This window comes from Brassica napus, unplaced genomic scaffold (assembly GCF_020379485.1).
Source record: "Brassica napus cultivar Da-Ae unplaced genomic scaffold, Da-Ae ScsIHWf_2276;HRSCAF=2934, whole genome shotgun sequence".
NCBI classification, from domain to species: domain Eukaryota; kingdom Viridiplantae; phylum Streptophyta; class Magnoliopsida; order Brassicales; family Brassicaceae; genus Brassica; species Brassica napus.
Window position 1 is genome coordinate 155,918 of NW_026015668.1, and position 20,883 is coordinate 176,800.

The window sequence follows — 20,883 nt, forward strand, 5'->3', positions numbered from 1 at the left end:
TTTACAGTGGTGAGATGGAGAAGATGTAGCGGAAAAAAAGATCTTTAGGGGGTGGTATTGGATCCAGGAATATAATTGAATTTGAATGAATTCATATGTAAAAGCTTCTGCAGTATTTTAAAAGAATTGATCAGATTTTAATGCATTGATCCAATTCTTTTTTTTATGATGGATTTTAAAGGAGTATACATAAATTTGATAGAATACTAATTCCTCTAAATTCTATGAAATTGTTGAATTGTATATTTTAAAAATTTCACGAATAAAATATTTAATATTAAAACTGAAAGAAAAATAATAATAAGTACTACAATATTTTATTGAGTGTAGCAATTTTATTATAAAATCATAAAACTAATAAATAAAATCTATGGATCATCTTAACTCGTAGCATCTCTCCACATATCTTCTGCTATAGTCTTTCTCCAAGTATTTGCATTTTCTCTATCTTGCTCGTGTGTTCCTAAAGGTTTTTGAACAACTTGATTCGTAGTCGTTGCGGATTGTTGAGTGTCTTCTTCAGCAGGAAATTCACCAACATCTGATCGGCATTTTTTACGAAGGAAGTTATGCAACGCTGCACATGCTAATACTAATCCAACTTGTTTTTTGTAAGAAAAAAGAGGTGCAGATTTAAAAATCGCAAACCTCGATTTAAACATTCCAAATATCCTTTCGATCACATTTCTCAAACTAGCATGACGAAGATTGAATAATTCGGATGCAGTGCTAGGATCACATCCTTGGCCAGTCCATTCTTGTAGATGGTATCGAACACCACGAAATGGAGCCAAAAAATTGACTCGATTTGCAAAGCCACAATCAACTAGATAGAATTTACCTAAAATGTATAAAAGATAAATATTAATAATTGTTAGACATGTAATTTATAAATAAATTGTAAACTTTTACCTTCTGGCACTTGGAAATTGTCTGTTCTTCTAGTTAAAGCGTCATTTAATACTTTTGAATCGCGTGCTGAACCTTCCCATCCACTAAGAACATATATGAACTCCAAATCAAAGTTACATACAGCTAACACATTTTGTGATATTGTTCCTTTTCGGTTACGATAACTTGCCACCTCTCGTCCAACTACCCTTGTAGGTATATGTGTACCATCTAGTGCACCTACACAATTCTGAAATAAATTAAAAAGAAAGGTTAAATCACATTTTTTTAAAAAAAATAACAAAGATGAATTAGCAGAAAATTTTAACAAAAGATGAAATAATGTACCTTAAAATATGGATAGAATCGTGTACTTTCTCTAATTTTCATAGGAACTAAACCATTTGGTTTCACCATTTGGCTTGGAGCTATGACAAGTAAAGCTTTCAAAACATGATTAAAGCTAGTGCTTATTGCAAACTTGGACCTTTTAAATGTATCCTTTACTGAGCAATATCGTGAATTTTGCCCAACAGTAAGCATGAAAATTGCAAGCATCTCTTCGACAGATATGAATCTCGTGTCATGTAAACCAGCTTTCTCTCTCAGAATACTGGATAACTTCAGAAATACATCTGGAAACATACGGTACAACACCCGAAAATGTTGAGAATCTTCCTTTAATACCTTTTGTATGTATTGTTCTCCAAGGTTTGTGACTGGTCGACGAAGTAGACGTTCAATGAAATGTTGACCCATGATATGCTTTCTTGAGTTTTGAAACTGAGCTCCGATAGCAACCATCACCACCATAAGAAATAGACTCGCATCAAAATCATCATTATTTGTTTGATCGATATCCATCATGATGTCTTCTTCTTCGTGGAAATTTTGATCCATGAAAAAATAACCAAGGATTATAAAATGAATCTTTAAGAAACTGAAATTTGGTTGTCGAGGTTCTCTTTTACTTTTGATTTTTGACTTTGATATATGGGTTATATAGGAAATATGTAACGTTAAGTTCTAAATTTTAAAATTGATGGAGGTACTATTTTGTAGGGATTATATGCTATTAGTTGACTACAATAAAAACTATTTTCAAGGGCTAGTATGATATTGTTGACTAGAGCTACAACCAACACTATTTTTAGGGGATGGTATGATAACAAATCAAAAGATTTTATATTAAAGAAATAACACCAGGAATTTATCAAGAGAACACAATATGTCATACTACGACAAATGTTGTTTACTTGCAAATATGAATGATATATTGATTTCACACATAAAAAAGCTCAGACTCTTTATTATTAGAAGAAAACAAAAGACATTATTTCAAATAAGAAACTAGAAAGACTACTGCTAGTAGCACGATTATTCAAATCAAATTAAATGCATAGCTAAAGCCTAAAATAATATCCTAAACATTACGTCGGATCCAACCCAAGCGTTCTTCAACCTTCATCCTAAGAAATACGTCTTTCATATTCAACGTATGAATTTTAGTTACTGCATCATAGCATATATCCTGTTCCAAGTCAGGAATCTCTTTGATTACATCCCAAACATTATTCTTTCTCTTTTCAGCTTCTTTTTCTTCAGCTTCTTTTTGATGTCTTTCTTCTCTTTGTTGCATAAGGTTCATGATATTAGTGCTCACTCCAATCATTTCAGTTAGCACCTTTTCAGAACGATCACCAGGATTAATTGACTCTGATGCATCTCCATCACCATTTGGTTTAGCTCTCTTCCTAGAAGGCAACTTTTCTTTAGAAGCTCTAAGTGTGGTTTCATTGGTTTCAGTGACATTCTCTGTATGAATCCCATCTTCTTTTTCTTGAACATCATTCTCAACTTCAAAAGCTTCAGCATTTGCATCATCACCGAGTCCAAATGAGTTGTTTCCCCTTGCTGTAGCACTTTCAAAAATGATTTGTAAGTCTTCAAAATCTTCAAAAGTGTTGTCCCGCATATTTTCCGAGTTTGGATGTCCCTGGTGAAAATATAAAATATCAAAGTGAAACTTTCTTAAAAAGAAAAATTTTAAAAGTTAATAAAACTTTGAAGAGGAGTTACAAAAATTACCTTAAAATATTCTTTACATACTTCATCTGGAGCTGTGAATCGTTTTGTGATAGGGTCCCAGCCAAAACCAGAGCTACATCGGAAAAGCTCAGCATAACCATTATATTCTTTTCCCAAAGATTTCATTCGATTCATGTAATGCTTGTAACTCTTATTGCATCCAAGCTGTTTGTTTAGAACCGGTAATATCTTCGCCTCGACTGTTGTTTTGGTCATGGAGCCATTTGAATCACGCCATCCCCGCCTGATACCATCAACTAGAAGACGCATCAACAATTGATTCTCTTGAGATGTCCATTGCAGATATCCAGCTCTAGCTTTTTTTGGTAGCGACGGTTCTCCAGTTTCCATCCTAATACAGAAATAATATACTTTTATTAGTCATCTTTTACATTCATATAAAAGCAGATTATATGATATATACACACGTAAGTGATTAAACATATAAAATACAGAAATAAAAACTCATGATAGACAAAAACAAAGATTTATTAAATAACAAATGGAGACTACTGGAAAAAACGCCATGAAGTAATGATAACAGAAACAAAAACTAGTAGTTTAACTTTTGGAAAAACTATACTTTTTCTTGAAGAATTTTTTTGCTTTGAGAATGACTGGATATGCAGTGATGTATATATAAGAGAAGTGATCTAGGTTTTGTTTTTTTAGAAAAAGATAAGAACTATTTTATAGGGATTCGTTGCTATATGGTTGAGTATGATAGATCTATAATAAAAAAAGGTTTTTTAAAAATGGTAGGCACTATTTTGTTTAGATTTTATGATATATTATTCGATTAGAATATATTTTATTCATTCTTTACGTACTTTTTGAACAGATGAAAAGTACAGAGAGATGTTATTATTGTGTTTTCCCACGAGCATAACAAATCTCCCCATAATGGCCAAGAATTGGTTCTTTGTATTTTCATGGACATTTTCTATTAAATTCTTATCAAATAACATTACTACAAAATCTATCAAATATTGAATAACAACAGAATTTAAAGTAACTAAAAAAATGATTACAAATGCTTAATCCAATAACACAAGAATTTAAAAGAATTTATGAAATCAATAATTGAATAACAGTGGAATTTAATGGAAACTATAATTCCTTCTAATTCTATCAAATTTCTAAATCCAATACCCCCACCTTAGACTTTTATTTTGTTTCAGCTTTATCAGAAATTAAAAACAAAAGTAAAGAAAAGGAAACTAGAAATACGATTTTATTCAAAATTCAAATCCTCTAACAACTCTAACTAGATAACAATGTTAAATGACCAAAACATCTCTTCTGGTTTTGCTTTTGAAGGGATAAAATAGTATTCAACCACAAATAAATGTTGGTAGCACAAAGTGCTTTCCAATATAATAAAAACACATAAAGTGACCTCCTCATGGTGTATATAAATAGGTTGTCTTGAGCACATCTGCTCATTACAATCTTCTTCTCGTCGTTTAATGATTTTGTTAAATAACTGTATTTAGTTTCGTAAATTGATATCCTTTCTTATTGAGTATATTTAACGTTTGCAATCCTATTAAGAGCAATAACGAAACATAGGCAAAATAATTTGATACTTTTCACAACTAATTTTATATAATTGTTAAATAATTGTATTTAGTTTCGTAAGCTGACACTTTTCACAACAGTTGTGACTTTTTGAGTTTTTTTATTTATTTGATTCTTTAGAATTTGTTCCTTTCATATTTATTATTCTATTTTTTATGTTTCGTTTTATCTTATATTCATAATTTATGTTATGAAAGCAAATTATTTTGCCTATGTTTCGTTTTTTCTTTAAATCATAACTAGTTTTATATAAGTCTTTGCTTATTTTTATACATTCACTTCCATGATCTATATTTCAATTACACACAACCAATAACACAAATTTTTAGAAAAACAAAGCTTACCTTATATAGACATACACAATTTCGTTCAATCTTTCATTATATAACATGTAATATTGTGACTATGACTTTTACATTTTTAATATCTATAGATTAAAAATTATAATTCCTTTCAGTTTATTCACTCTGCGCAGGATGCAGGTTTTCACCTAGTTATAAAGTAATCCGGGAGAAAAATCTAATGTCAATAATCATATCACAAGCAATAGCTATTAATTACTAAACATGGTAGTTCAAAAAAAATATACCAAACATGCTAACTTAAAATTAACAATTTCTCTTATCGGAAAGATTACTCAAATAACACTAAATCATCTTTTTATTACTAGATTAGCTTATAATTTTTTTTAATTACTAGACTGTTTTTCATCCCATAATGTCTTTATTTTCTTTGTTAACAAAAAATATATTTACAAAAATGTCATTATTATTATTTTGCCACGTCATCAAAAATATGCCACAGACAAATAAGTTTGCCGATAAAAGTCTACCACACGAGATAACAATTTTTCTAGTCTCTGGTAGATTTATTACATACCGTAAACTTATTAAAACAGACTTGATATCGTTAAATACTTTTGGGAATAAGTCTACCATACGTTGCAATATATTTATTTACGTTGGCAGTTTTTTTTTCGGCGGGCAGCTTTTGTATAACAGATTTTTGTTGTATGAGAGCAGGTTTTTAAAATGTAGAAGACTTTCTTGCACCCAACAAAATTTTTCTCCTAGACTTTTATATAGTTTGGCAGATTATTTTGTTTTTGAAGCAGCAGACATATTTTCTTCGTTTATAAACGGCAAACTTTTCGAATATAAGTATACTTTGTAGCAGACTTATAAATTAATAACATAACTAAATCTATATCATAGCATGTTTTTAAGTACGTTATGGCTGACCTTTACAAGTTATATGTAGTAACAGACTTTTAACTTGGCTGATTAATTCTCTTCTTATAAAACTTCATTTCTCACTCCCTTTGCTGATTTATTATTTGTGGTGTCCTTTTATGCGAATTTCATTGTTGGTAAGAGTAAACGTTTGTCTAACATACTATTCATGGTGAACTGAAAGTGAGTAATATTGTGGAGTTCAATTTGATCTATCATAACACAATCTTTGAGCGGCACACTCTGAAAGATTCCTCAAACATTGTTGAACGAAGCTCACTACCATTAATAACATTGATGCTGTATGGTTTATGTCAATTTTGCATACCTCACACAGAAACCTAGATTATAAAGATATCCTCACATATAATTGATGTACTCTTGTCAACTGACAGTAGATTCATATTTATAAATATATGTACATATGTGTTGGATAATTCAAATTAACTTGAGCAGCAAGTTAACTCATTAAAGTGAAGTTTGATGGGTTAGGGAAAAAGGAAAAAGGAAAACATATCGAGCTTAGGAATGTTTCCATATTATTATTAGGAAAAGATGTAGCTTCGCTCTTAGGAAAAGATGTAGCTTTTTCCTATATAAACAGTTCTCATGGAGAGATGTTCCATCAAGAGAAACACATTGAAAGGTTTAGTTTTGAGAGAGTTTCTAAATCTAATAAGAAGTGAAGTTCTTATAATCTTTGTGTTTGTGCAACTTTAATTGGTATCAGAGCTCCAGGTTTCGAAGGTCGTTTACAAGAGGAGTTGTAACTTTGATCAAAACATGGGAGACGATTCTCAAGCACGTGATAAAGGTCTTGAGATGAAGAAGGACATACGATGTCCGATGCTAACATCGACCAACTACACCGTATGGTCGATGCGAATGAAAGTGATGCTTCGTTTATACGAAGTTTGGGATACGATTGATCCAGGGAGTAACGATGCAAAGAAAAACAATATGGCGATTGCTCTAATCTTTCAATCAGTCCCGGAGGCGCTAATACTTCAGATTGGAGAACATGATACATCGAAGAAGATTTGGGAAGCTATCAAATCCCGTAACCTAGGTGCTGATCGCGTGAGAGAAGCAAGGTTACAAACTTTGATGTCTGAGTTCGACAAACTGAAGATGACAGACACAGACACGGTGGATGACTACGCAGGAAAACTTTCAGGCTTAGCATCGAGAGCAGCCGCGTTAGGAGAGATAATGGAAGCATCAAAGCTGGTAAAGAAGTTTCTGAAGGGACTTCCAAGAACGAAGTTCATTCACATCGTAGCTTCGTTAGAACAAGTGTTGGATCTAAATTCAACGGGATTCGAAGACATTGTTGGGAGATTGAAGGCTTTCGAAGAACGCATCAAAGAAGAAACCCAAGATGAAGGTCAATCGAAGCTCATGTTTGGAAAGAATGATATGCAAGGTAGTGGAAGCCATAACAACTCGCGAGGAAGAGGCATAGGTAGAGGTTATGGTGGAAGAGGAAGAGGACGAGGAAGGTCTAATGGTTCTGATGGTCATAACAAAGGAGGAGAAGCTTCGGACAAGACCAAGAAGGACTACTCTAAGGTTAGATGTTGGCGATGCGACAAGATGGGGCACTTCGTGTCACATTGTCCTACACGACCAAGAGAAGAAGCTAACCTAACGGAAACACAAGAAGCAGATGCATTATATATGCATGAAGTAGTATTCCTCAACGAAGAGAGAGTGTTTCCTAAGAGGTTTGATGAATGCGATGGAAATACGAGTATATGGTACCTTGACAATGGTGCAAGTAACCATATGACAGGCAAGAGAGAGTTCTTCTCAAACCTAGATGAGAGCATCAAAGGCAAAGTCAAATTCGGTGATGGATCAAACGTCGAGATTGTTGGGAAAGGTTCGATCACGTTCATCGGAAAAACAGGGGAGAGAAGAGCACTCAAAGATATCTACTACATCCCAAGTCTTAAACACAATATCATAAGTCTTGGACAAGCAACCGAGATGGGTTGTGAGGTTAATATGAAAGAAGACTTACTGATGCTGAAAGATCCCCGTGGAAGGCTATTAGTACAAGTCGCAAGGCAACCAAACCGATTGTACAAGACGCCAATGGAGGTTGAATATCCGAAGTGTCTTCAAATACAAGAAACTGATGTTACATGGACGTGGCATGCACGGCTAGGACATGTGAACTTTGGAGTCATGAAGAATATGGTAGACAAAGAGATGGTAGTAGGGATGCCTCAGGTGATACACGAGAAAGATGTGTGCAGCGCCTGCTTAGTTGGGAAGCAAACTCGGAAGTCTTTCCCGCCTAAAGCAAAGTATCGAGCATCACACGCATTGGAGTTGGTACATGGTGACTTGTGCGGTCCGATATCACCATCAACACCAGCAAACAATAGATATGTATTTGTCTTAATTGATGATTACTCAAGATATATGTGGACGATGCTGCTAAGAGAGAAGAGTGAAGCGTTCGATCGGTTCAAAAAGTTCAAGGAGTACGTGGAGAATCAAACGAAGCTACAACTCAAGACTTTTCGCACCGATAGAGGAGGAGAGTTCACATCTTCTGAGTTCATTCGTTTTTGTGAAGAAAACGGTGTAACTAGACATCTCACCGCACCGTATACACCGCAACAAAACGGTGTGGTTGAGAGAAGAAATAGAACACTAATGGAGATGACTAGAAGTTTGATGAAAGCTATGAAGATACCTAATCAGCTATGGGGAGAAGCAGTACGTCATTCAACGTATCTCATAAACCGCATTGCTACAAAGGCTTTGGAAGACAAGACTCCATACGAAAGCTTGTATGTTAAGAAACCGAACATTGAGCATCTAAGGGTCTTTGGATGTGTAGCTTTTGCAAAAATCAACAGTCCTCATCTCAAGAAGCTGGATGATCGATCAAGGATGGTGATCAACCTAGGCACAGAGCCCGGCTCAAAAGCTTACAGACTCTATGATCCGGTCGCGAAGAAGATAGTTGTTAGTAGAGATGTAATCTTTGACGAGAAGAAAAGTTGGGATTGGTCCACACTATCAACAAACGTAGACGAAGAACCAGGATCATTCAAGCTTCCTCATATTGATGTTACAGAAGAAGGAGATGGTGATGAGCATCAAGATCACCAACACCACGAAGAGCAAAACAATAATGAAGAAGAAGAAGCTGTAGACGCAGATGAACAAGAGCAAGTAGTAGAGAACAACGATGCAAACCAAGACCCGCATGTAACATCAAGATATGGTCGTAACATCAGAAAACCAAAGCGGTTCGATGATTACATCCTACTCGCTGAAGTTGAAAGTGGCAGACTCTTGCTCACCATCGATGGTGAACCAGAAAGTTACATCGAAGCTGCAGTAATACAAGCTTGGATCGATGCAATGAAGGCAGAGATCGAATCTATCATCAAAAACAAAACCTGGAAGCTCGTCAAGAAGCCGGCAGGTGTGAAACCGATAGGTTTGAAGTGGATCTATAAGATCAAGAGGAATGCAGATGGAACGGTGATCAAATACAAAGCAAGGCTAGTTGCAAAAGGTTATGTGCAACAACAAGGCATAGACTTCGACGAAGTATTTGCACCAGTTGCTCGGATAGAAACCATACGACTACTCTTGGCGTTAGCAGCAACTAATGGATGGGAGATCCATCACTTAGATGTGAAAACTGCGTTCCTGAATGGAGACTTAAATGAGGATGTATACGTTACTCAACCAGAAGGCTTTGTGGAGAAAGGAAAGGAGGATCATGTGTACAAACTTAGCAAAGCACTATACGGTTTGCGTCAAGCTCCGAGAGCTTGGAACATCAAACTCGATCGTGTTCTCAAGGAGATGGAGTTCACGAAGTGCACCAAGGAACCTGCGGTATATCAAAAGAAACAGAAGGGGGAGCTTCTGATCATAGCTATATACGTTGATGACTTGTTTGTAACAGGGACTTCACTCAACGTTATCAAGCAATTCAAAGATGATATGTCAAGAAGATTTGAGATGTCAGACCTCGGGAAGCTTACATACTATCTTGGTATAGAAGTAACGCAAGGAGCTGATGGCATTCACATCAAACAAGAAGGATACGCGCAAGGTATACTTGTCAAGACGAAGATGGAGTCATGTAACTATACTCATGTTCCGATGCACACGAGTTTGAAAGTATCAAAGGCAGAGGAGGAGCCTGAGATTGATGCAACATCGTATCGAAGCATCATAGGATGCTTAAGGTATCTTCTTCATACACGACCGGACTTGGCGTTTTCGGTTGGTGTATTAAGCAGATATATGCAGAGTCCAAGAGAGAGTCATGGAGAAGCAGTGAAGCATCTAATACGATACATAAAGGGCACTACAGAGTATGGTCTCTTCTTCAAACGGGATGGAACAACGGAGATTACATGTTACAGTGACAGCAGCCATAACATAGACGTTGATGATGGAAGAAGCACTACAGGGTTTATGTTCTACCTAGGAACATCGCCGATCACGTGGACATCGTGCAAGCACCCACAGTGGCACTCTCTTCATGTGAGGCGGAGTTCATGGCAGCTATGGAAGCTGCAAAACAAGCAATTTGGTTAAAGGAGTTGATGGTCGAGATCATGAACAAAGAAGACAAGAAGGTCGTGTTGAAGATTGACAACAAGTCAGCGATAACCCTCACCAAGAACCCGGTGTTTCACGGTAGAAGCAAACACATACTCTCGAAGTACCATTTCATTCGAGAATGTGTGGAGTTCGACTTTATCGAAGTGAAGCACGTACCTGGAGTGGAGCAGAAGGCAGACATACTCACTAAGCCATTGGCAAGGATCAAGTTCGAAGCAATGCGCAAGTTCATCGGAGTTCAGAAGATCAACATACCTAAGATTCAAGTTGGAATTAAGGGGGAGAATGTTGGATAATTCCAATTAACTTGAGCAGCAAGTTAACTCATTAAAGTGAAGTTTGATGGGTTAAGAAAAAAGGAAAAAGGAAAACATATCGAGCTTAGGAATGTTTCCATATTATTATTAGGAAAAGATGTAACTTCGCTCTTAGGAAAAGATGTAGCTTTTTCCTATATAAACAGTTCTCATGGAGAGATGTTCCATCAAGAGAAACACATTGAAAGGTTTAGTTTTGAGAGAGTTTCTAAATCTAATAAGAAGTGAAGTTCTTATAATCTTTGTGTTTGTGCAACTTTAATATGTACTTTTTGGGTAGAAAATACACTTGAAACATTACATTACATGTATAATGTATTTTTTTAAGTTTTGCCTAAAAAAAGATGGTACTAGCTAGGGATGGAACTGTTGTTCTGCAGTGCTTGTTTCAGATGAAGCGTGAGAGCATACTTGTTCACCTCCAGAGTTTTCAGCTGTTCCTGGTATTGAGTAACCATCTGCATCAAACCCTGCAACTCCTGACTCTGATCTTCGGTGTCTTTCTGCCGCTTCTGCTGCGTCACCACAGCTCGTTTGAGTGAACTATTCTCCTCGACAATAGCTTCTAACTGCAGTCTCAGCATCAGGTTCTCCTGTTGGACACTGCTTTGCATCACTGCGTCAGCACAAGCACGAGCCTTGACGAACTTCTCCAAAGCTTAAGGCTCTTGAAGCGGTCTTTAGCGACTTTCATGTCTGAAGCATTTCGTCATTTCCCTGTTAAATAATTCAACCCACTCAGTGCCATCCAAGTTCAGGACTCCCTCCTCCTTCCCTGATGATCCTCCCCTTCCCGTACTGCAACTTTTGCTTCTTCCTGGACTAGAGATAATTCAGGTTTTTGATTGGTGGATTCTAATGAAGCTGGTTCAAAGATCACCTCCAATATTCGTTGATTCCTCGCTCAAGAATCTAAACTCATACAAAAGTCAAGAAAAGTTACAATCTTGCAAATATCCAACAACAAAGTTTGAAACTTTCGGGATCGAAAAGCTCACGTGAATATCCATGTCGGGTAAAATGGCGGCGAGGTGATCGAGAAGAAGAGAGGAGGAGAAACGAGAGGGAGACAAGGAACAGAGTTTCTTGGAGAAGGGAAGAGAAGAAGTCTCAAACAGAGATCTCTTTCCACCGCAAACAATCACAGACATGAGACATGTTATCTGCTTCTCTTCTTCTTCCATTCATTGAATCAACGAACAGTGTCACTAGCTTGGCTACGCTTACGTTTCGCCAAGAAGGTGCAAACAAGATCGAATCAAGGTGAAATCAGGTTAAATTGGGGGATTTGAGAAATTGAGGGACTTACGAGGCTGGGGGTGAATTTTTTTTTAAAAAAGATTTCCACTCCAAGTGTTTTAAATTAAATGAAAATTTTATTTAAAAAATTCTATTTTTTTTGTTTAAATCAGTTATTGGATTGGAGTATTTTAGACTTTTGCTGGTATTATTATTATTATTTTTTTTTGTGTTACTCTAGTCATTACAAAAGAAATGTAAGTTATTATAGGTAATTTCTCTAATCTATATTATTTATAAATTCGTTCAAACTACTCTAGGAACATTTTTATAGGTTATTTACCCCAGAAAATCATGGAAGGACCACAACATACACCCATATATATACATATTTTTCTAAAAAACCGTATATGTTGTTGCAACAATATATATATATATATATATATATATATTGGGAAAATTGCCAAATATGACTCACAACTTGAATTCAAACACAAAAGTAAACTCAAACTTGAATCAAATGCAAAATTAACCTAAAAGACTATTGAAATTACAACCAACCCCTTGTGAACAAACAAAAAAACTGAAATTTTTATACGTTTCTAACCCCCGTAAGTCGTCTGAACTAGTTCTACTTAGAAATAATTTAAAATTTTTGTAAAAAATATTTGATAAGTGAAAAATTAAAATCATGTAATTAATATATGTTTTAAAAGATATAAATTAAGATATAACAAAAGTTAATTGTTTTCAACATAGATGAGTGAAAGTAGTAAGTCATGATATTCTTTGGTTTAGGTTTTGCCAACATATGTTGTAGTATTGTATGTGTTCTTAGGATTAGATTTTGGAATGCATAAATGTTTTTTTGAAAACTTTAAAATTTACCTAAGTGTGTTTATTTCTGTGTATAGTAAATACTATTTAAGTATAACTACGGGTTTATAACGTGGTTAATTAGTTAATTTAGTCAATTTAGTTTAGGGGTTAAATTTAGGGTCTGGGACGACGTCTGATGTACAGTATTCAACAGACGGCTTACTAGTAAGTCGTCCAAACCGGACCAAACCTTTAATTTTACAATGTACTTTTAAACCTAACCAGATTATTTACCGGCCATATATAAGGGGTTTTTTTTTCACTGTTTATCGAAAATCAGAAAACCCTAAAGCCGTTTCTCTCAAAGGCGTCGATTCTCTCTAATCCATCGCTCTCATCGTTCTCATCGTTCTCACCGCTGGTTGTCTCTCCGTCGTTATCACCGTCGTTCTCACCGCCGTTCTCACAGCCGCTTCCTCTATTTAAGATCCGAGAGGAAACCCTAGCGCGCATTCTCTCAGAGGCGTCTCGTTGAACTCCGCCGCCGGTAAGTTATATATCTTACTGTCGAGTGATTGATTGAGGAAAAGATGAACATAAAACTAGAAGTCTTTGAAGACTTATATTTAAGTCGTCTGGAAAGTCTTCCAGTCTTCCAGCTGGAAGACTTTCCAGACGACTTAATTATAAGTCTTTCAGCTGGAAAACTTGTCAGACGACTTAATTATAAGTATTTGATTGTTTGAGATGGTTGTCTTTGATTGTTTTGCAGGCAAAAAAAATGGAGATGCCAGAACTCCCCCGTAGGATATATACATTAGGGGAAGAGCCCCCCGCAGTGCATAGCATTTCGTATCATACTTGTTGGACGTTGCATGCTGCTTTAAAGAAAGCTCTTCATGATGACGAATATGAAGAGCTGAAGGAGTCGAAGTTGAGAGTTTTCATCAAGTTCCAAGAGCTGGGATTTGATTGGGCTTCAAGGCTGGTTCACTACATGCTCGGTTTCCAGCTGGACATAAAGAAGAAGTATGAGCTGTGGAGTCTCGTTGGTCCAGAACCTGTGAGGTTTTCACTGTTAGAGTTTGAAAACCTCACTGGTCTAAACTGCGAGTACATCGAGGACCTTGAGAGACCTCACTCTGTTGTTACAAAGGAGTTGACTTCTTTTTGGGAGATGCTGGGAGTTCATGTCGAAGCTGGGCCATCTACTCAGGAGATAATAGCAGCACTTGAGAGATGCGAAGGGTGGTCTCGGGATGATCGCAAGCGGCTCGCGTACCTTGCCATCTTCACTGGATACATTGAAGGGAGAAAGTATTCAACCCCTACACGGGTTAGTCTGGCAAGGCTAGTGATGGAGCTAGAACGGTTTGAGAATTATCCATGGGGGAGAGTCGCGTTTAAGGTGCTGATGGACTCTGTGAAGGGCAGAGATATTTCGGGTTGTTACACTATTAATGGGTTTGCGCAAGCTCTCCAGGTCTGGGTGTACACAGCTCTTTCGGAATTGGGTGCTACTTTCGGTAATCCTCTCCTAAACAATCCGTCTCCACCGATACTGGCTTACAAGGGTCGCAAAGGACGCAAATAGTTTAAAGAGGCTATCCTCATTCAGGTATTTACTTCAATCTGGACGATTTCGCAGAAAACTTATAATTAAGTCGTCTGATAAGTCTTCCAAATAGACGAATTAGAAGAAGACTTATAATTAAGTCGTCTGGAAAGTCTTCCAGCTGGATGACTTAGTAGAAGCCTTATAATTAAGTCGTCTGGGAAGACTATCTAGACTACTTAATTATAAGTCTTCTACTAAGTCTTCCATCTGGAAGACTTTCCAGACGACTTAATTATAAGTCGTCTACTAAGTCGTCCAGCTGGAAGACTTTCCAGACGACTTAATTATAAGTCGTCTGTGAAGTCTTTTCTTTCCATCTTTCTTAATCCGTCAAATATCTAAGTTCATATCTTCTATTTACTGTAGACTAGGGTGATCAACTTTGTTCAGAAGGACATTGGTGAAATGTTTCCAAAATGGGAGTTTGATGTTAAGGACACGCTCGCGGAGAACATAATTAAACTCATGTTTGTGAGGAAACCGTGGAAGTGGACCATGGATTGCTGGGAAGTCACCGGTACTTGGGTCAATACAAAGCCGGCGGTTGTGAGTCCAGCGAAGAAAAAGGTAGTGAAGGAAGACAGTCCAAGACCTCGGAAGAAAGCTCGTAAAGAGGCACCTGCAGAAGCTAGTAAAGAGGCAGCTGCAGAGGCTAGTGAAGAGGCAGCTGCAGAGGCTAGTGAAGAGGTGACTACGACTGTTGGTGGGTTGACCAAAGAGGATATTAAAACCATGTTCAAGGACATAGCTGATGCCATGAGGGAAGGGTTTGGGACGTGCCTTAAGGAGATCAAGTATCTGTCGGAAAGGGTGGAAGCTGTGGAGAAGAAGGTTGGTATCACCACAAAACGGAAAGGGACATCATCTCAAAACACTACCTCTCCACCTAAACCGACGCTCGAACCCGGGGTTAGTAACGAATCCTCTCCCAACAAGAGATTGACTAGACAAAGTCTTAAGAATAAGAACTGAAAAGTTGCATTTGCTTTGTTTCTTGTATGTCAGAACATGTGTGCTTTGTTTATAGTGTATGGATTTTATATATGTATTTTGTTTCATGTTTGAAGACACTTATTGGTTATTATTGTTTGAAATGGATCTTTGGTTATTATTGTATAAACCCATCTTGTATATTGCAGAGTGAAAGTGTTAATGGGACGAACGCGGGAATGAAGAGCTTGGCGGAGGATAAAGGTCCAGATGTGCCCGCAGCTGTGCCCGCAGATGCTAGTTCCTCGAAAGATAAAGCTCCAGAACCGAGCCTTGTTCTATTGGACAAAAATCAACGCACTGTTTCGGATTTACAGAAGAAGGATGCTAGATATCAGGAAAAAAAGGATGCTGCTTTGGCACTTTGCCGTGCAAAGAGTGATCGAACAAGGAAACTTGCTGCCTCACAGCAATCTCCTTATACGGAAAACAGCACGGCCAGAGTGATCATTTCAAACAGAAAGCTTTATCCAGGCTATAATCCTTTTGCACCAATTGACAAGAAGAAGTTGAAGGAGCTCGCTGATTGGTTGAAAACTTGTCCGTAAGTGTTTGCTTTTCCCATAATAGCTTGCTTTTCCCATAATAGCTTGCTTTAGTCTACAAAAACTGATTGCTTTAGTCTACAAAAACTGATTGCTTTTCAACATTTTGTTTTTGCAGTCATTATAGAACAGCTTTCGATAAAAAACCACGTAAAAGTAGAACTTGGTGGTATCAAATCCTCCGAACCTCCTTAGAGTGGCTGGAGGACTGTGTAAGTCTTCTGCTATGACTTAGATGACTTACTGATAAGTTGTCTACGTAGATGACTTATCAAACGACTTAATTCGTCTACGAATTACTTGTAAGTCGTCTGGTAAGTCGTCTACGTAGAAGACTTACCAGTAAATCGTTTGATATCTTCTGACTTGTACTCTATTTTATATGCAGCATATTGATGCTTGGATTAATATGCTGAGGAAGAGGTACGACGCTAACCCACAACATTTCAGGAGCGATAGAATGTGCTTCCTTGATCATCTCTTTGCTCAGCAATGGAGATTCAATTTCAAGGATTTTAAGGACTCGGAGCCCGATCAGAACGGTTTAGGAAGAAGACTCCCTGGTGGGGCGTGGAATTATTATGCAGGCACTATACCATCATTTTGCCAATCGAACAAGGTTTGGGGGACGGATATTGATGATATCTATGCGCCAGTGAACTTCGCCGACACTCATTGGATTGCTATGTGGATATCGATCCCTAAGAGGCACATAGTCGTCTTTGACAGCATTTGTTCCAGTATCTCCCCAGAAGAACTCGATGTGGTAATGGAGCCTTTTCTCTACATGGTCCCTTATCTGCTTGTTGAGTGCGCTTCCTCAGACGAACAACGTGCCCAATACAGCCTGGAGCCATTCACATATGAGAGACCGACCAATATACCTCCGGCCCGAGCTGGTGATTGTGGCGTGTACACTCTAAAGTACATTGAATGTCATGCTCTTGGGATAGAGTTTAGTAAAAAAGACTTTGCTAAGGCCAACGGGAAGAGTATGAGGGATAAGATGGCAGTGGATATATTTCAAGAGCTTCCTGACGCGCATGAGTTCGAAAACAAGGACATGGATGACAACCTGGGTGCGTATGACGGGTGATTAACAGGCCACGTTAAATTATTTTGTATGATAGATTAGGCTGATGTGTGTATTTGAACTTGATCCCTATTTTGTATTTGAACTTGATCCCTATTTTGTAACTATATTCTGCGCAAAAGACTTACAGTTAAGTCGTCTGGAATGTTGGACGACTTAACTATAAGTAGTCTGGAAAGTCTTCTGAGCAGTGACCTTCTGTAACTATATTTCGGATAATATAAAGGGCAAGACCATCTCAAATTTGTTTGGTAGTGCAATTTGACAAAGAAGTTGACACAGATAAGTTCATAACACAAATTTTTAGTACATAGACTGAACACTGGACGACTAACTTGAAGGTCTTCTGGAAGAAAAAACCCTGGACGACTAACTGGACGACCTTCTGGACGACTTAATTGAAGGTCTTCTGGAAGATTAATCACTGGACGACTAACTTGAAGGTCTTCTGGAAGAAAAATTCTGGAAGACTAATCACTGGACGACTTACATTGTGGTTTCGTATGGCCAGTTTCCTTGCATTTTGAGCATCTATAAACCATGTGTTGCTTCCGGGGTTTGTGTCCTCTCATCCTGGATAGTTCCAACCAAGATTGCCATCTTGATTTCTTATGTCTTCCCGGACCACGCTTTACATCCGGAGGAAAGCATGTGCGTTCCTCAACTTGTTGTCCAACACAAGGATATATATTCTCTGAGTATCCTGCAAACAGAAAATCCTTTGAGTACACTGGACATACAAGTGTGGAGATATGCAAACCAGCAGATGTTCCAGCAGCTATAGCATGAGAGCAAGGTATTTTCTCCACTGCATAGACACCACAATCACACTTTCCATGTTCCAAATCAACCACACAGTCCATTTTCCCACCTTTCACAAAGAATCGCCATCCATCAATTGGTTGTACCGTCATCGTATCCGCTATCTCCGATCGAACAGCAAGCAAGTATTCAACACCTCGACTATGTTGAGTTGGGAGACTCAAAGCATCTTCTCTCCTTTTCCAAAACCACTTTCCTAGCTTCTCCCTTATGAACTCCAACAGGAACTGAACCGGAAATCCTCTAGCTCGCTTCAGAGCGGAATTAATAGATTCAGCGATGTTGCTTGTCTTTATGTTGTACATGTCCCCCTGACAATAAACCCTTGACCATAGGCTGACGTCGGCATTCTCCAAATACGTTGCAAGGTCCGGGTTTGCACTCCGTATCTCAGCCATGTACCGGTCAAAATCTGAAACCGTATGAGCATAAGCAGCACCTTTCACCAAGTACAAGAGATGTTTCCCTTTATACTTTTTGACAATGTTATCTTGAAGGTGATAATAACATATTCCTCGGGTTGCCCAAGGAAACACCTTATCACACGCACTTTTAATGGCCGCGTGCCGGTCAGAGACTATCACCAGAGGCTGCTCATCAGATACACAACTAGCCAATTTTGTGAAAAACCATTCCCAAGAAGGTTCATCTTCAGCATCTACGATCCCAAAAGCCAATGGAAATATCTGAAAATTCCCATCTTGTGCGGCTGCAACTAACATAACACCTCCATACTTCCCACTTAGGTGAGTCCCATCCACCACAATGACCCTTCTCTGATACTTAAAACCTTTGATAGAAGCTCCAAAAGAGAGAAATAGATACTTAAATCTATTGATAGAATCAAGTTCTATAGCCGTGATAGAATCGGGATTTGCTAAGGAGATTTGCTCGAGATATGATGGCAGACGCGAATACCCATCTTCTGCTGATCCTCTCACCAATGTTTGTGCATATAAAAGTGCTCTGTATGAAGTGGTGTAATCAAGCGTCATGCCAAACATGTTCTTCATTGCATCAGTGATATGCTGCGGATTCAACCCATCAATGATTCCAACACGATCAATGAAAAGCCTACCAACATACTTCGGAGTACAGTGTCTCCGCTGAGCGAGTCGGTCTCCCACTGAGCATGTATGTTTTTCCACATACTTTGTTACCCAAAACGTGTTTGTCCCATGTTTCACACTCGCTCTGACCTTCCATTGACAACCACTAACCGGACATGTTGTCACAAGGAGAGTTTTCGTTGACTTGTATATTCTGAAGGAGAACCTAAACCTCACTGCTGTCAACCGCAGCTCTGAAAGCAGTGCATCCTTGCTAACAAAACTCTGGTTGACATAGATACTGTTACCATTCGATCTTCCTCCTTCAATCTTTTTGATATCTTCAAAACACATATCATCATCTTCCTCATCCTCATCTTCAACCTTTCCATAAACACTGTAATCCTCACCATTCTCGTCCGCTTCAGCAACAATAGAGATACCAACATCCTCCTCTCCATCGTCCTCCTCCCCATCATGATTTTCATCTTCAACCAAATCATCATCATCATCTTCAAAACATTCATCAGCTTCATCATCTTCTTCCCTGAAGTCTAAAACCGTTTCCACCTTGCTACAGCTTGATACACAAAGCCGTACTCCATGCGTTTTGGTTATCTCGAGCAAGTTTCGATCTTGTATGTCACTTGTAACATGAATAGGAGGGGTGTCTGGAGCCTGCATCATTTCTGCTGGTAATGAGTAGGTTATCTCCACAGATTCTGTGCTCATGTCCAGGTTATAATCTTCTTGAGCCATTGCAAGAAGTTCAGCATGTGTCGAACCTTCCCCCAAAAAAATGATTCTCGCACCTTTGACATTATCAACCACAAAATCCCAACGGCAGTCTTTCAACAACCATTCTCCATACACTGCATGTAACTGACGCATCATCTACAAAAATTCAAACTAAAACACATTAGTAAACATAGAGAAAATGAAAGTTTACTAAACATTGACGCAGACGACATACCAGTAAGTCGTCTGGAAGACTTACCAGTAAGTCGTCCAAACAGGTCATTTTTGCAATTGAATTTTAAATAGGACGACTTACCAATAAGTCGTCCAGCTTTGTTTGTTAAAAAAAAAATAGTAAGTCGTCTAGGATAAACGAGTTAATTTTGCATTTGACCGAATTGTGTCAGATTTGACTTTTTCTGGACGACTTACCAGTAAGTCGTCTCCGGGAAAACAAAAATTTCAATATTTTATTAGAGCTAGACGACTTATTTGTAAGTCTTCTCAGGTTAGTTTGCAATTCGAAAAAGAAACTTAAATATTTAACTTTACCCACACGACTTACTTGAAAGTCGTCCAGGCAGACGACGTACGAGAAAGTCGTCCGAGATAAGCAAGGTTTGACCATAATCTAGGAAATAAATCTGGACGGCTTTGGGACGACTTTGCTTATCCTGGACGACTTTCAAGTAAGTCGTCTTACTTGACGACTTCCGCGTAAGTCGTCTGGGAAAAGTTAAATATTTAAGTTTTATTTTCCAATTGCAAAAGTAACCTGAGACGACTTAGAGATAAGTCGTCCAGATTTAATAAAATATTGAAATTTTTGTTTTTCCGGAGACGGCTTACTGGTAAGTCGTCCAGGAAAAGTCAAATATCTAACACAATTCGGTCAAATACAAAACTAACCCATTTATCCTAGACGACTTATGAGTAAGTCGTCTAGGATATTCTCTAGATTTTTTTTAACAAACAAAGATGACGACTTAAAAGTAAGTCGTCTGTTTGACCAGAAGACTTACCCGTAAGTCTTCTACAGCCAGACTACTTACGGGTAAGTCTTCTACACGAACAGATCTGGAAAAAATTTCAATTTCATACCTTAAACTAGTGAGATGACTTCCTTAGCACACAGAGTCTTCTCCAACCACCTAGAATCTCAAACGAAAGTAACCCACCAAGAATAGTTTGCTTGAATGGCTCTATCAACTATAAAAAATTTTGAATCAAAAGCTTGAGTTTTTTGGATG

The 20,883-nt window shown here is 37.8% G+C and overlaps 1 protein-coding gene, 1 long non-coding RNA gene and 1 pseudogene across 2 annotated transcripts; 1 reads left to right on the top strand and 2 right to left on the bottom strand.

Moving 5' to 3' along the window:
* Positions 1 to 2,198: 2,198 nt before the first annotated feature.
* Positions 2,199 to 3,509, bottom strand: LOC125600452 (uncharacterized protein At2g29880-like). Its single transcript, XM_048773158.1, has 2 exons — positions 2,980 to 3,509; positions 2,199 to 2,887 (listed from the first exon to the last, which is right to left on the bottom strand). The coding sequence occupies exons 1-2, from the start codon at positions 3,328 to 3,330 to the stop codon at positions 2,315 to 2,317; spliced, it is 924 nt and encodes a 307-aa protein (XP_048629115.1). The 5' UTR covers positions 3,331 to 3,509; the 3' UTR covers positions 2,199 to 2,314.
* A 7,441-nt stretch (positions 3,510 to 10,950) lies between these two features.
* LOC125600470 lies at positions 10,951 to 12,032 on the bottom strand. The gene is made up of 2 exons (XR_007333806.1): positions 11,719 to 12,032; positions 10,951 to 11,632 (listed from the first exon to the last, which is right to left on the bottom strand). It is a non-coding gene; the product is annotated as an uncharacterized LOC125600470 (long non-coding RNA).
* Positions 12,033 to 13,559: 1,527 nt separating this feature from the next.
* On the top strand, positions 13,560 to 17,475 carry LOC125600472 (annotated as a pseudogene).
* Positions 17,476 to 20,883: the final 3,408 nt, after the last annotated feature.

Coding starts and splice junctions, on each gene's coding strand:
- LOC125600452 (XM_048773158.1), bottom strand. CDS start 3,330: ATGGAAACTGGAGAACCGTCGCTACCAAAAAAAGCTAGAGCTGGATAT. Junction 2,888..2,979: donor TATGTAAAGAATATTTTAAG/GTAATTTTTGTA, acceptor TATTTTCACCAG/GGACATCCAAACTCGGAAAA.